Source organism: Oncorhynchus masou, chromosome 11, assembly GCF_036934945.1.
Source record: "Oncorhynchus masou masou isolate Uvic2021 chromosome 11, UVic_Omas_1.1, whole genome shotgun sequence".
In the NCBI taxonomy this organism is placed as follows: domain Eukaryota; kingdom Metazoa; phylum Chordata; class Actinopteri; order Salmoniformes; family Salmonidae; genus Oncorhynchus; species Oncorhynchus masou.
In genome coordinates, this window is record NC_088222.1 from 42,116,454 (window position 1) to 42,133,900 (window position 17,447).

General features: G+C 43.4%; 1 protein-coding gene across 4 annotated transcripts in view; it reads left to right on the top strand.

The window, feature by feature from the left end:
- The window catches only part of LOC135548715 (cell adhesion molecule 1-like), a 432,426-nt gene that overhangs the window by 362,657 nt on the left and 52,322 nt on the right, over window positions 1–17,447 (top strand). For all 4 annotated transcript variants that reach the window (XM_064978573.1, XM_064978576.1, XM_064978577.1 and 1 more), the window contains 2 exons: window positions 542–679; window positions 11,865–12,023. In XM_064978573.1, the coding sequence (XP_064834645.1) occupies window positions 542–679; window positions 11,865–12,023 (297 nt within the window). The remainder of the gene's footprint in view (window positions 1–541; window positions 680–11,864; window positions 12,024–17,447) is intronic.

The following is a 17,447-nucleotide window of genomic DNA, read 5'->3' on the forward strand; positions in this document are numbered from 1 at the left end:
GAGGCTGGCTCTCTGGCTTGGATCTGTGTGTCTGGGCCAAGGCAGGGGTAGAACAGTGCAAATGGTATCAAGCTGTTTCAAGTGGCAGTAGGTAGCCAGCAAGAGCTGGAATTAAGTAACCCAAAATCAGTGAGTGGTCTCATCTCACATGTTTATGGGAACAGTCTAGTTTAGAGAAGTGGGACAAAACATCCTATAACATCTAAAGTGTCCTGCGTATTGTCAGCGTATGGGCTTTATTATAAAGTGGGTGATTATTCTTTTATTTTGTGTAGAGCCTTTCGCCAAAAGCTGAAAGGTACCGATTCTGACTTGGATATGCGCACTTAAATATAACTTAGTCCTTTTTCACACTTTCTTTTCTGCGCGCATTCTGACTTTGTTTTGTTTACAACAAAACGACTGTAGTCAATCTGATTTATCTCAAAAGTATTTCTAAAAATGGTTAAGACATCTAAGATGGTGGTTTAAACCCCCTGGTTTTTAGGGTGATTTATGCCCCAATTCCTTAAACACTGTGTCTATTTGTCCCCCCTGCCAGTCCCTCCAGGCAACCCAATCATCGAGTCCCGGGAGGGGCAGGTAATCGAGGGCAATGAGACAGAGATGACCTGCACCGCCATGGGCAGCAAGCCCGCCGCCACCATCAGATGGATGAAGGGAGACAAAGAGCTCCAAGGTAGGTTACTGCCCGTTAACACTGTCACGCCCAAAACACTTTGTCAACCCTGTCACTCACAAAATACTTTAGTGGTCTTCTACAACTCAGCGGAGTCTCCGACATGAAAGACCAATGTCTTAAACTAGATGTTTCTTTTGAAGACGGATAAGAAGGCGACGGTTGAAGTCATAGTAATGAATTACTCAGTATGAATTGTAAAGTTGTCTATTGTTGTAAATGCATCATTTTCCATTCCCTACATTGATTAGGTTCAAATGAATTGACTCAGTGATATAGTGATACATTCATGACCATATCTTTATTCAAAGACCTTCACATAGTGTGACAATAAAACCAGACAGAGACTCAGTGGGTGATGGCTCATCACCAAGTCAACACCAAAACCTCTCCCCTCATCATCTCCATAGACGTTTCCTTTAGCCCATCTCTTGGCACCTCCACTTCTACGGTCTCGTTCTAACTTTCCTCTCTCTTGATTTATTTTCTACTTCCTTCCTCCCCTCATTCCTTTATAATTAGCCCCACGTCAATGACACTTCCGCCTAATTGGGTCACTCCCGTGGCTCTGAATGAGTTCCATTAGAGTGATGGGCTGGCTCAGTGGTCGACGAGCCTCTTGGCACAGTGGCAGCTTTCAAGCCTCTCTTCAAAGGGAGCTGGGATTAGGGGGGCCCAGGATTGGGCCAATGGAATGACCCCCTGCTGTTCCAGTTCCTACTCAGCATAGTCCAAAGCTCTTCACCCACGTCATAACCACAACCTCATACCAATCACTAATGGTGCAAAGCCCTAATGAGGAGTCAAAGCCTTTCAACTTGGTTTCATCTACTCAATGACCACTTTAACTCGGGAGACGGCCGGCTGACTCTGGTCCTGCAGGACTGTGTGCAGTGCATGCAGGCTTAAAGGAAAACTCCACTCGAAAACTATATTTTTGGTCCACTGTTAATACAGACCCAAAATGTGTTGCATGTCAGCAGTCAAGTTTTCAAGATATTTGACTTTCAAGAAGCAAAGTGTCACTTGCCACATCATGATGATGCGTGGACTAATATTGTAATTTTTTTAAGATAATTTTTGAATGGATTTTTCCTTGAACTTTCTGCCAAGCGCTAACACCTGATTCACGTAATCAACTAATCATGGTCTTCAATATAGACCAGGTTTAGAGGAATCCGGTGTTTTAGTGCCTAAGTCTGCACCCGCTGTGGCACTCCAGGACAGTTGGACAGTTCCATGCGTTAACCATTAGCGTAACCACTCCAGTCTTGTTGAATAGCGCTGGCTCGGCCTAGCTGTGTGGATGATATCTTTCTTCACTCTCTGGGTTGACAAGAGAAGTTACCTGACAACAAACAGAGGATGACGGAGAGTTCCAACATCTGAACTTTACTGCAAGCCGTGTAAAATGTTTTGTGATGTTGCTAGACAACAGTTCCAGGGCTTTCTATTGCCAACCACCTCTGAACGTAGACTCGCGTCGTCTTGAACGATGTGGAGTGGAGGCCATGTTTTTGCTTTTAATTGCCACATCAACATGATGAATATGGCATGCCACATTGTTCAAATCAGATTTCAAATCACATTTTATTCGTCACATGCTTCGTAAACAACAGGTGTGGACTAACAGTGAAATGCTTACTTACGGGCCTCTTCCCAGCAGAAAGAAAGAAAATAGAGAAATAATCAAAAAGTTATATTAATAATACAGTCCCTTCAGAATGTATTCATACCCATTTTCTTATTCAGCCCAAATTCAAAATGGATTAAATATATTATTTTGTCTCACCCATCTACACACAATACCCCATAATGACAACATGTTTTTAGACATTTTGGCAAATGTATTGATAATTATATATATATCAATATATATATTATAATGATCAATATATATATATATATAATCATCTATATATATATATATATATATATATAGATATATATATATATATATATAATTTACATACAGTACCAGTCAAATGTTTGGACACAAATCAAATCAAACTTTATTTGTCACATGCGCCGAATGCAACAGGTGTCACCTTACCGTGAAATGCTTAGTTACAAGCCCTTAACCAACAATGCAGTTCAAGACAGAGTTAAGAAAATATTTACCAAATAAACTCAAGTTGAAAAAAAATAACAATAACGAGTCTATACACAGGGGTTACCGGTGCCATGTCAATGTGCGGGGTACAGGTTAGTTGAGGCAATTTGTTAATGCAGGTAGGGGTAAAGTGACTATGTGTAGATAATAAACAGCGAGTTGCAGCCGTGTAAAAACAAAGGGGGGGGGGGGGTCTATGTAAATAGTTCGGGTGGCCATTTGATTATTTGTTCAGCAGTCTTATGGCTTGGGGGTAGAAGCAGTTAAGGAGCCTTCTGGTCCTAAACTTGGCGCTCCAGTACTGCTTGCCGTACGGTAACATAGAGAACAGTCTATGACTTGGGTGACTGGAGTCTTTGACAATTTTTGGGGGCTTCCTCTGACACCACCTAGTATATAGGACCTGGATGGCAGGAAGCTTGGCTCCAGTGATGTACTGGGCCGTACGCACTACCCTCTGTAGCCTTATGGTCAGATGCCGAGCAGTTGCCATACCAGGCAGTGATGCACCTACTCATTCCAGGGTTTTTCTTTAGTAACGTTAGGAAGGAAGCCTGCCTGTATCTTTGTAGTAACTCAGTGTATTGATACACCATCCAAAGTATAATATAACTTCACATTGCTCAAAGGGATATTCAATGTCTGTTTTTTTTTTACACATCTACCAATAGGTGCCCTTCTTTGCGAGGCGTTGGAAAACCTCCCAGGTCTTTGTGGTTGAATCTGGGTTTGAAATTCACGTCTCGGCTGAGGGACCTTACAGATAATAGTATGAGACATGAAGTACTCATTCAAAAATCATGTTAAACCCTATTGCAATGTATTATGTGATTTTTTAAGTATATTGTTACTCCTGAACTTATTAAGGCTTGCCATAACAAAGGGGTTGAATACGTATTGACTCAAGACATAGTTCCACTTTGACATTATGGGATATGGTGTGTATGCCAGTGAGACAAAATCTCAATTGAATCACAATTCAGGTTGTAACACAACAAAACGTGTAAAATGTCATGGGGTGCAAATTCTTTCTGAAGGCACTGTAGATACACAATGAGTAACGATAACTCCACTATATACAAGGGGTACAAGTACCGAGTCAATGTGCAGGAGTACGAGGTAATTGAGGTAGATATGTGGGAGTTGTAATAACTTCATGGACAGAATGTGGAGGTTGAGAAGGAGGAGGCTTGAGGTCAGAAGAGACCAGGGCTCTTTATAAAGTCATGGGGTGTGGGTTCCTTGCAAAATCATTTATAGATGGTCTGAGGGGAAGGACCTTAGACCTCTAATATGGTTGAGAAGGACGCAAGGAGATAGGAATTGAGGAATCATGGAATGACTAATTGAGATAGAGCCAGGATGTAGGACACAAGAGGGAAGAACGTGTCACCACGGTCCATGCCACTCGCCGCCTGCTCCAAATTGCTTTCGGCACCTTGCAGATTTATTTCTAATTAAACATCCTCATGATTTAACCTAATTACCTTAAGGGATAATCGGGCGTGTTTTAAATATCATTTAAAGGTTACATACCTGTCCTGAATGTAAACCAAGATGTCGGCCTCTGAAGCAAAGCCTCAGTTATCCTACTACCATTATAGCTCTTCTCTTGCCCTCTCTCGGTCTCTCCCGCTCTCTTTCTCCCCTCACCCTTGCCCTCTCTTGGTCTCCCTTCTCATTTCACCCCTCTCCCTCTTTGTCCTCTTTCTTATCCTGCTTGTTTTGTTCTGTGGTTAATATTTCCCCCTCTTTTATTTCCTGACTTCCACGGATATCTCCAGCACTTAAGCGTACGAGTGAAATGAAAGTCAAGGAACAATGGGAGTTCCAGCAACACAGGTTTTTGTCTGGACAAGACTAGATGAGAGAGAGAGAGGCGGGGGGTGGACGGAGAAGTGACGGACAAGGGCGAACATGGCCATTAGCCTTAAGTCTTCAAAGAGAACCACCAGGGTGATTTCAATTATCCTGCCACACTGTGCCAGAATGACTGGCAAATTGATAAAAGCATAATTGAACTTGCAGTCGGCAAGTAGTCAAGAAATGTCTGAGACGTTTTGACGGATCTGAGTTCATTCTCCCCAAATGCAGGCCACCAGCGTACCCCACCCCCCCGTGCTCCTAAATGGCGCTTAAATTACAATGATCGATTTTCGAATGTAAAGTAACGGGGACTGTTAATGGCGCTGCATGTGAAGGAATAGCTAAGCAATTAAAAGTAGCTTGACTCCATCTGCATTGATGTTGAACCCCAAGCTTCACTCTTCAACTACCAAAGCAATTCGCTTTTCATTAATGTTAATATGTATGCTAGCACTCAAAAATAGTGTTGGAATAATCTCAAGCGCCACATCTGAGATTGTGGCTATCAAACGGAGATGCGATAAGATGATATCTTATCTAAGTAAATAAGATTCAGTTTGCATCATCCAATTCAAAAGGTATTTGCATCTCCATCTTTTGAGGAAGTGCCCAGCACAGGTTTACTATAGTATAATGTTGACAGCGCAGTGCAGTGATATGCAACATACCAGCAATTATCTACTGTGTAAAAATAACATAAAATGTAGGGGGAATCAAATTAACTCCTTAGGTCAAGATATACATTGCACATTCTCGATGTGATAGAGCCGGTGTCTGCTGACTGTCTTTTCCCCTGGTAGTAAATTGTTCACTTGATCTCATTGGTCAGGCAGTTACCTCAGCTGATTTCTCAGTTCAGAAAAATAACTGACTGTTTGATATAAGACACACTTTGGTGCTCCATCTCCACGATGCTTTATTAGCGCCAAATTTGTTTTTACAGTGCTCGGCATGTGCTGCTATCTTTGTTGATGCCAGCAGCATACCACACTGCATCCCACTGCTGGCTTGCTTCTGAAGCTAAGCAGGGTTGGTCCCTAGATGGGAGACCAGATGCTGCTGGAAGTGGTGTTGGAGGGCCAGTAGGGTGCACTCTTTCCCAGGACAGTGATTGGGGATGGTTCCCTGTGTAGGGTGCTGTCTTTCAGATGGGACATTAAACAAGTCTCATGACTCTCTTTCTTCACTAAAGAGCCCTTGGCACTTATTTTAAGAGTAGGTGTCCTGGCTAAATTCCCAAGCTGTCCCTAAAACCATCACGGTCACCTAATCATCTCCAGCTGACAATAGGCTCCTCTGTAACTATTCCCCAGGTTGTTGCTGTAAAAGAGAATGTGTTCTCAGTCAACTTACATGGTAAAATTGACTTGGCCAGAGCTTTTTATACGGTAGACCATTCCATTCTTGTGGGTCGGCTAAGGAATATTGGTGGCTCTGATGGGTCTTTGGCCGGGTTTGTTAACTACCTTTCTCAAAGAGTGCAATGTGTAAAGTCAGAACATCTGCTGTCTCAACCACTGCCTGTCCCCAAGGAGTTCTCCAAGGCTCGATCCGAGGCCCAACGCTCTTTTCTATTTACATCAACAACATAGCTCAGACAGTAGGAAGCTCTCTCATCCATTTAAATACAGAGGATACAATCTTATACTCAGCTGGCCCCTCCCCGGATTTTGTGTTAAACGCTCTACAACAAAGCTTTCTTAGTGTCAACAAGCTCTCTCTGCCCTTAACCTTGTTCTGAACACCTCCAAAACAATGGTAATGTGGTTCGGTAAGAAGTGTTAGCTATTTAGCAGGCTTATGGCTTGGGGGTAGAAGCTAGTCAGAAGCCTGCTGGTGTCAGACTTGGTGCTGCAGCCATGCGGAAGCAGATAGAACATTGGGTGGCAGAACTCTTTACCAATGTTCCAGGTTTTCCTTTCACACTGCCTGATATACACTGAACAAAAATATAAACTTAACATGCAACAATCCTTAAGATTTTACTGAGTTACAGTTGATATAAGGAAATCAGTAAATTTCAATGAATTTATTAGGTCCTAATGGTGTGACAACCATTTGCCTCATGCAGCGCGACACATCTCCTTCACATATAGTTGATCAGGCTGTTGATTGTGGCCTTTGGACTGTTGTCCCGCTCATCTTCCATGTCTGTGTGAAGTTACTGGATATTGTCAGGAACTGGAACACACTGTCATACATGATGATCCAGAGCATTCCAAACATGCTCAATGGCGGATGAATGGCACGACCATGGGCCTCAGGATCTCATCACGGTATCTCTGTGCAAATTGCCATCAATAAAATGCAATTGTGTTCATTGTTTGTAGCTTATGCCTGTCCATACCATAATCCCACTGTCACCATGGGGCACGCTGTTCACAACGTTGACAACAGCAAACCGCTCGCCAATATGACCCTGTCTGCCATCTGCCCGGAACAGTTGAAACCAGGATCCATCCGTGAAGAGCAAACATCTCCAGCGTGCCAGTGGCCATTGGAGGTGAGAATTTGCCCACTGAAGTCAGTTACGACGCCAAACTGCTGTCAGGTCAAGACCCTGTTGAGGATGACGAGCACGCAGATGAGCTTTGCTGAGACACTTTCTGACAGTTTGTGGAGAAATTCTTTGGTTGTGCAAATCCACAGATTCATCAGTTTTTCAGGTGGCTGGTCTCAGATGATCCCGCAGCTGAGGAAGCAGGATGTGGAGGTCCTTTGCTGGAGTGGTTAATAATGGTCTGTGGTTGAGGCCGGTTGCATGTACTGCCAAATTCTCTAAAATGATGTTGGAGGCGACTTATGTTAACATTAAATTCTCTGGCAACAGCTCTGGTGGATAATCCTGCAGTAAGCATGCCAATTGCAAGTTCCCTCAAAACCTGAGACATCACTGGCATTATATTGTGTGACAAAACTGCACATGTTTGGGGCCTTTTATTGTCCTCAGCACAAGGTGCATCTTTGTAATCATCATGCTGTTTAATCAGATTCTTAACTTGGAACCACCCATCCCGGATCCGGGATAATTGTCATCAACTACGCTAAATAGCATAGCGCTACGGTCAAATAATCTTACTAGAAAATATTCATGAAATCACAAGTGAAATATAGCAAAAGACAGCTTAGCCTTTAGTTAATTACCCTGTTGTCTCAGATTTTGAAATGATGCTTTACAGCGAAAACAATACAAGCATTTGTGTAAGTTTATCTATATACTAGCAAAACTTTATGTAGACCTAGTGGCAGGTAACTTGGTCACGAAAATCAGAAAAGCAATCAAATTAATCGTTTACCTTTGATGAGCTTTGGATGTTTTCACTCACGAGACTCCCAGTTAGACAGCAAATGTTCCTTTTGTTCCATAAAGATATTTTTTATATCCAAATACGTTAGTTTGATGCGTTATGCTTAGGAATCCACCGGAAATAGTGGTCACGACAACGCAGACAAAAATTCCAAATTATATCCATAATATCAACAGAAACATGGCAAATGTTTTTTTTATAATCAATCCCCAAGGTGTTTTTCAAATATCTATTTGATAATATATCAACCGGGACAGTTGGCTTTTCACTAGGACCGGGAGGAAAAATGGCTACCTCTCTGTTTTGCGCAAAAATCACACTGAGAGCCAACAACAGACCACTTACGCAATGTGGACGTTTACTCTCATTCTTCAAAATAAAGGCCTGAAACTACGTCTAAAGGCTGTAGACACCTTAGGGAAGCCACAGAAAAAGGAATCTGTTTGATATCCCTTTCAACGGACAATAGGGATGCATAGAAAGACAGGGGTTTCAAAATAAGAGTCACTTCCTGATTGGATTTTACTCATGATTTCGCCTGTAATATCAGTTCTGTTATACCCACAAAGAATATTTTTACAGTTTTGGAAACTTTAGAGTGTTTTCAATCATAAGATTAGCTTCAAGAGGTTTAATATGCCACACCAGTCAGGTGGGTGGATTATCTTGGCAAAGGAGAAATGCTCACGAACAGGGATGTAAACACATTTGTGCACAACGTTTTAGAGAAATAAGATTTTTGTGCATTCGGAATATTTCAGGGATCTTTAATTTCAGCTCATGAAACACTTTGCATGTTGCGTTTATATTTTTGTTCAGTATACATTCAGTTGCCAGTTTATTAGGTACACCACTCCATTCACGAAAATGGTTAGCTCCTACAGACAGTAATTAACTTAGCCATTGCTTTCTATATAAAGCAGTCAGACAGGCATCGAGGCATTCAGTTACTGTTCAGTTGATCGTTTGATCGTTTTCAGCCACAGTCCTGTGGCTGAAAACAGCTCGTTAATGAGAGAAGTCGAAGGAGAATTGCAAGAATTGTGCAAGCTAACAGGCCAGCCACAAACAGGCAAATAACGATGCAGTTCAACAGTGCTGTGAAGAACGGTGTCTCGGAATGCACAACTATTGTAGCAGACGACCACAGCCTGTTACACTCCTATCAGCTAAAAAAAATATGCAACTCCAGAGGGCACGCGATCACTAACACTGGACAGTTGAGGAGTGGAAAAACATCGCCTGGTCCGACAAATCCCGGTTCCTGTTGCGTCATGCTTATAGCATAGACAGGATTTGGATTAAGCAGCATGAGTCCATGATCCCATCGTGCCTGGTGTCAATGATTTACTTTGTAGAGTCCATGCCCAAATAATTCAGGCTGTTCTGGAGGCAAAGGTCCGACGCGGTACCTAATAAACTTGCCACTGAGTGTAGAGGTCCTGGATGGCAGGGAGCTCGGCCCCAGTGCTGTACTGGGCTGTCCGCACCACCCTCTGTAGGCGGTGCTGTTGCCATACCAAGCAGTGATGCAGCCTGTCAAGATGCTCTCAATAGTGCATCTGTATAACTTTTTGTGGATTTGAAGGCCCATTCCAAATCTTTTCAAGATTCTTCTTCACAACTGTGTGCTTGTGTATGGAACATTTGAAGTCCTTAGTGATTTGGACACTGAGAAACTTAAAGCTCTCTACCTGCTCCACTACAGCCCAGTCGATGTGGGTGGGGGCGTGCTCACCCCCCCCCTTTCGTGCAGTCCACAATCAGCTCCTTGGTCTTACTGACATTGAGGGAGAAGTTGTTGTCCTAGTACCACACTGCCAGTTTCTGACCTCCTCCTTTTAGGCTGTCTCATCGTCACCGGTGATGATGGTGTTAGAGTCGTGGGTGGCCACGCAGTCATGGGAGAACATTGAGTACAGGACAACACGAAGCACACACCCCTCATGGGCCCATCTCTCTCTCAACCCCCCTTCCTCTCCTGTCCCTTGTTCATTCACACTCATTCTCTATCCCTCTCTCTCTCCCTCATCAACCTCCCCATCTCTCAATCCAATTTAAATATATTTAATTTATTGACAAGACCAAAATACATTCATGCTTCCAAATATTGTTACAAAATGGGACGATGGGGAAAGGTACACATCCCTGCCCACTCTCCCTCCCTCTCCGCTCTTTGTGCAGTTGTGGGGCGCAGTTAGCCTATTCAGTGCTTGGATAGTGTGTTGTCTGTATTGTGTAGCACCACAGTTACTCATCAGAACAAGGTATGTGGGTAGGCCTGCTTCACATCTCGCTGTGTACTGTTGGCAGGGGTTACTTTGGGTCAAAATCCCTAAATACAACACAAATAAACTGTCCCATCCAACACAGCAGCCATTGAGTGACTCACAAAAGCCCTCAACAGCAAGACATTTCCAGCTGATTCTCCTTCCATTGACCATTCTCAAGGACGTCTCCCTCTCTCCACTACTTTTACTGTACAAGGTCACTTTCACAGAGCCGCTCCATTCAGAGACCCACAATGGATGCCTCTCCCTTACGCTAAGTTATTACTAGTCTTCCCACGTAGCCTTGAGTACAACAGTATCCCTTTGTTACCATTTCGTTACAAATGAAACATATTCCACTCCCAATTTCATGTGGTTGGTTACATAATACAAGCTTTTCATAGGGGGAAAAAAATATGTTTTGTTTTCAGGTACGTTCAGAGATGTGTACTTCCACAAAAAGTACCAAATACCATGTGGTGTCCTTATGAAGAGAAGAAAACATATATAGCTAGGCCAGTTACATTAATGGTCTAAAGATTAAGAAGATTGCGTTATAGTAGGTCCTTACAGTCTTGTATGGCATTTTTCTTCCCTATAGGAAAATATGTCACAGGTACATTTGAAGTCGGAAGTTTGCATACACCTTAGCCAAATACAACTTTGGAAGTATGCTTGGGGTCATTGTCCATTTGGAAGACCCATTTGTGCCCAAGCTTTAACTTCTTGACTGATGTCTTGAGATGTTGCTTCAATATATCCACATCTATTTTGTGAAGTACACCAGTCCCCCCTGCAACAAATCAACCCCACAACATGATGCTGCCACCCCCGTGCTTCACGGTTGGGATGGCCTCCCGCCTTTTTCCTCCAAACATAACGATGGTCATTATGTCCAAACAGTTCTATTTTTGTTTCATCAGACCAGAGGACATTTCTCCAAAAAGTACGATCTTTGTCCCCATGTGGAGTTTCAAACCATAGTCTGGCTTTTCTATGGCGGTTTTGGAGCAGTGGCTTCTTCCTTGCTGAGCGGCCTTTCAGGTTATGTCCATATAGGACTCGTTTTACTCTGGATATCAATACTTTTGTACCTGTTTTCTCCAGCATCTTCACAAGGATCCTTTGCTGTTATTCTGAGATTGATTTGCACTTTTCGCACCAAAGTACCTTCATCTCGAGGAGACAGAATGCGGCTGCCTGGTCCCATGGTGTTTATACTTGTGTACTATTGTTTGTACAGATGAATGTGGTATCTTCAGGCATTTGGATATTGCTCGCAAGGATGAACCAGACTTGTGGAGGTCTACAATTTTTTTTCTGATGTCTTGGCTGATTTCTTTTGATTTTCCCATAATGTCAAGTAAAGAGGCACTGAGTTTGAAGGTAGGCCTTGAAATACATAAAACAATGTAAAGAAACTCTGCACACTGCAATCTATGCTCGCATGTGGTTTATTGGTGAGAACGTTTCAACCACTCAGGTCTTCATCAGCTGCCATAAAATACTGTGGTCTGTGTTAAACGACCCACTACTTAATTCCAAAAACAACACAATTATGATAGAAAATGGCTGTAAATAACACACAGTGGACCTTTAAATGTGTCTGTCTTCATTTTCCCTCCCAGGTAAGTCGAAGGTAGAGGAGATGTACGACACCATGTTCACCGTGACCAGCCAGCTGACGTTCACCGTCACCAAAGAGGATGACGGTGTGCCCGTGGTGTGCATTGTGGATCACCCAGCCGTCAAAGACGTCCAGGCCCAGACGTACCTTGTGGTTCATTGTGAGTATGGGCCGACACTCAAACCCTGTCTATTTTTACAGAAATATTCCTTGCACATATGATACGGAAACGTATGGAGAGCATGGGTGAGATACATGTTTTCTACTGATTGAGGGAAATTGTTTTAGATTTTGTTGTTCCACATATGTTGACTGAACTCTGTCTATCCATCATTTTTTGCACCCAACACAAGTTTGCCCCTTTTTCTCAGAGGCCTTTGTCCAACAATGACAGACAAAGGCCTTCAGACTGCATTTCAGGAACTAAAATCAACCAACTTAATGTTTGGCCTATGTTTAATATGCAGTAGTGGCATTATGATACAATGGGTAAGGCCCTGAAGTGCTTGACTTGGCCTTTGGGCTGAAGACCTAGGCTTCAGATACCATTATCTACATAAAAGGGTAACGGTATTTTCTCTTGCCTTCCAAAACTTGACATACAAAATAAACAAGGATGCTCCATCTGACTCTTCCTGGGAAGAGACGGGCTCATGTGCCTCGTCGTGACATTTGGCCGCTCTCCCATTACAGTAGCAGACTGGTTCTCTAGGCTGCCCGTCTCAACTGCTTCTGCAGAGCTTGGTTGGGCTGCCCCTGCTGTCACGTTCTCACAAGTACTTTTTTCACATTGCGCTGGATAGATATGGAAGGGGAAGAGAGGATACGGTTCAATGTTTCACATTGAACTACCAATATGGTGGCAATTGAATTTGAAATTTTAGCAAATACAAAAAGAATTGTGTGATAATGAACTATCATTCCAAATTCTTAAAATTCTCCTCCACGGTGAGCCAGCCAGCAGCCCAAATTCTACCCGTTCTCATTCCACAGTCCGCCTTACGCGCTCTCATCAGAAACATTGCCTCGCCATGCTGTTGGGGCAGGCAAAAGCAATCAATGTTGAAGTCATTGAGTGCACAGGCTGGCCTAATAGACTTCTTTCTGCCATATAAAATAGAAAAAAAGTGGCCAGGGATATTAAATAAGTCCAGTAATAATATTGATGGCTTGCTGGGCAAGGTAAACAGGGTTACCCTACTGCTCTGTTACCCCCCCCTCCTCCAAGGGGTCACTAGTTCAGCTTTCCATGGCAGATGGATGTCCGAGGCTTGAGTGCTGCTGGGGGACGCAGATAATAAAGCAAATAATTGTATTAGCATAATGATAATGGTCGTCTCCCTGGACGATACAGACACTCTCATTTTCCCCAAGTGGTAATACCAGGAAGTCACCGGAGCGTGTGTGTGACTAGAGAGTTTAAGATGGTACAACTCCGAGACAGACACTGGTACTGTAGCCATCAAAACACTAAACCTCTAGTTTCATGATGACATTTTGAAGACGACAAGGACAGGAGATATTACACTGCAGTGAGAGGACAATTGAGGGATGTACTGTCGTGTATTTTATCAGTACCAACCCTCTGCATTGCATGTAATGGTTTCATTTTAATCCACACACCACAAGATTCGAGCAAAGTAGTTTCAATAACTTTTGTGAGAGTGCAGTGTAGAAACTAACACATCTCAAGCCTGAAACAAAGTTCTCTCTCGTAAAACGGGTACATGTCTGTCCGACCAATGTTGCGCCACACCCATCACCCAGTCAGAGTGGCACAGCCTCTGCCAGGGCTGTAATTTGGACTCCTGGACGGCCTGTAGATTGCTGTGTGTTGACCGAAAAGGCTGGGCAGTGGAGCAGCCTGGTTGAGCTCCGCTGTTGAAATATTTATTGATCTGCAAGTACAGCAAATTCCACTACGTGAGCCCTACTCCAACTGCTTCTGCACAGCCTGGTTGGGCTGCCCCTACTGTCACGCTCGCACAAGTACTTATTCATATTGCGCTGAATAAATATGGAAAGGGAAGAGCGGATACGGTTCGATGTTACACGATTTCACATGGTCCCACCAATATGGCGGCAATTGGATTTTACATTTTAGTGACTACTACAAAATAATGTGATAATGAACTATCATTCCAAATTCTTGAAATTCTCCTCCAAGGTGAGCCAGCCAGCAGCCCAAATCCTACACGTTCTCATTTCACGGTCCGACTTGTGCGCTCTCACCAGACACTTCGCCTTGCCTGGCTGTCGGGGCAGGCAAAAGCAATCAATGTTAAAATCATTGAGTGCACATAGAAAATAGAAAAAACAGGCCAGGGATATTAAATAAGCCCAGTAATAATATTGATGGCTTGCTGGGCAAGGTAAGCAGGGTTACCCTACTGCTCTGCCCCCCCACCCCCCCCACCCCACCCCCACGGGGCCACTAGTTCAGCTTTCCATGGCAGATGGATGTCCGAGGCTTGAGTGCTGCTGGGGGACGCAGATAATAAAGCAAATAATTATATTAGCATAATGATAATGGTCGTCTCCCTGGACGATACAGACACTCTCATTTTCCCCAAGTGGTAATACCAGGAAGTCACCGGAGCGTGTGTGTGACTAGAGAGTTTAAGATGGTACAACTCCGAGACAGACACTGGTACTGTAGCCATCAAAACACTAAACCTCTAGTTTCATGATGACATTTTGAAGATGACAAGGACAGGAGATATTACACTGCAGTGAGAGGACAATTGAGGGATGTACTGTCGTGTATTTTATCAGTACCAACCCTCTGCATTGCATGTAATGGTTTCATTTTAATCCACACACCACAAGAGAGCAACGTGGTTTCAAGAACCTTTGGGAGAGTGCAGTGTAGAAGTGTACAAGCCTAAACAAAGTTCTTTCTATTAAAAACAGTACATGCCTGTCCAACCAACATAGTGGCAGGTAGACGGCAGGTATCCTAGTGGTTAAGAATGTTGGGCCAGTAACCCGAAAGGGCTGTTGGTTCAAATCCCCTAACCGACTAGATGAAAAATATGTTGATGTGCCCTTGAACAAGGTACTAAATCCTAATTGAGCCTGTAAGTCGCTCTGAATAAGAGCGTCTGCTAAATGAGCAAAATGTAAATGGTGCCAGACAGTGGCACAGCCTCTGCCAGGGCTGTAATTTGGACAGATGGATGGCCTGCAGATTGCTGTGTGTTGACCGGACAGTGGATCTCCGCTGTTAACATATTTAGTGATCTGCAAGTACAGCAACTTCAACTACAGGAGCCCTGGGGACAACAACATCAGTCTTAGTGAAAGTACCGAATACTCCTCGGGAAATGAACCCATCAACAGGTCAAGCACTGAGCAGAATAGGCAAGTATACACTACATGACCAAAAGTATGTTGACACCTGCTTGTCGAATATCTAATTCCAAAATAATGGGCATTAATATGGAGTTGGTCCCCCCTTTGCTGCATTAACAGCCTCCACTCTTCTGGGAAGGTTTTCAACTAGGTGTTGGAACATTGCTTTCATTCAGCCATGAGCATTAGTAAGGTCAGGCACTGATGTTGGGCGATTAGGCCTGAATCGCAGTCGGCGTTCCAATTCATCCCGAAGGTGGTTGAGGTCAGGCTCTGTGCAGGCCAGTCAGGTTCTTCCACAGCGACCTTGACAAATCATTTCTGTACCTTTCTGGACCTCGCTTTGTGCAAATCAAATCAAATTATTGCAAATTTATTGATAATGAAATACAGAAATATGTCATTTACATATAATACCAGTCAAAAGTTTGGACACAAATCAAACTTTATTTGTCACATGCGTCGAATACAACAGTGAAATGCTTACTTACAAGCCCTTAACCAACAATGCAGTTTTAAGAAGAAAAAAAAGAGAAATATAACAAATAATTTAGGCACAACAATAAAATAACAGTAGCGAGGCTATATGCAGGGGGTTCCGGTACAGAGTCAATGTGCAAGGGGCACCAGTTAGTCGAGGTACATTAGAGTGTCTAGTTTGAGAAACAGACGCCTTACAAGACCTCAACTGGTAGCTTCATTAAATAGTACCCGCAAAACACCAGTCTCAACGTCAACAGTGAAGAGTCGATTCCGGGATGCTGGCCTTCTAGGCAGTTGCAACGAAAAAGCTATATCTCAGACTGGCCAATAAAAAGAAAAGTTTAAAATAGGCAAAAGAACACTGGACAGAGGCCAGCATCCCAGAGTCGCCTCTTCATTTATTTTTAATTTATTGAATTTTTTTATCCGTTATTTTATAGGGGTAAGTTGACTGAGAACACATTCTCATTTACAGCAACGACCTGGGGAATAGTTACAGGAGAGAGGAGGGGGATGAATGAGCCAATTGTAAACTGGGGATTATTAGGTGACCGTGATGGTTTGAGGGCCAGATTGGGAATTTAGCCAGGAATTTAGCCAGGACACCCCTACTCTTACGATAAATGCCATGGGATCTTTAATGACCTCAGAGAGTCAGGACTCCCGTTTAACGTCCCATCCGAAAGACGGCACCCTACACAGGTCATTGTTGACGTTGAGACTGGTGTTTTGGATACATTTGCAAACTATGCTTAGTTTAGCCCTAATAACATGCCCCGAACTGCTGCTCTTATGGGTACAGTGACTTGAAAAACTATTCATCCCCCGTGGCGTTTTTTCCTATTTTGTTGCATTACAACCTGATGATGATGATGAATGTGATGATAATGATGGTCGTATTAACACAACACTCAGCAGGAGTGCATTAGCCATACTGTGTGTGTTTTATTCTCGTGGTCCACGCGAGCCGTTGTTGCCAGAGCAATGTAAATGAAAGGGAGGAAATGGTGTGCATTCTTTGACTTTCTCTCTCTTCCTTCTCTTTCTTTCTCTCTTCCTTCTCTCCCATCTTTTCCATTCACTCTGCCTCAAATTCAAATTGCCTCTCTTTTCTCTCTTTCTCTATCGCCCTGCCACCCACCGCTCTCGCTTGCCTCTTTCTATTCCCTTTCGTCTCTCTCTCTCTCTTCCCTTTCTCTCTTTCACTTCCACCTCTCTCTCTTTCTTCCCCCTCTCAGTGTCGCTCTCTGTCTCTCTCTCACTCGCTCTCTCCCTGTCTGTCTCTCTTTCTTTTCCTTCTCTCCCTTCCTCTTCTCTCCCTCTATCTCTCTGTTCTTTCTCCCCCTTTGCTCTCATTAGCTCTGTACATAATACAGAGGCTGCTCTTTCTTCTGAACACAGCAGGCGTGTTGGAGTTCTGCCAAAGGGAGCAAAGGGGGGCCTTATTAGTGTTAACTTACTGTAAGGCAACATTAAAAGGCAGCCCCGACTGATTTACCCACTTTTATAACCCTGTTTCTGTCTTAAATGTTGTTGAGAGGACATTTATGGCTTTCTTACATAAAGCGTCCAAAGCGTCTTTGAGGTCCAGACGTCTTGTTAGCGAGGCAACTTTATTTTCTCTTTCATCTCGTTGCCTTCCCCGGATACTGCAAGGACGGCAGATAGTGTTGGAAGTTCATAAACATTATGGCAACTGTGGCTAAAGTCCCGGAGGGACTTATTTAATTTCAACCAATTTCACCCT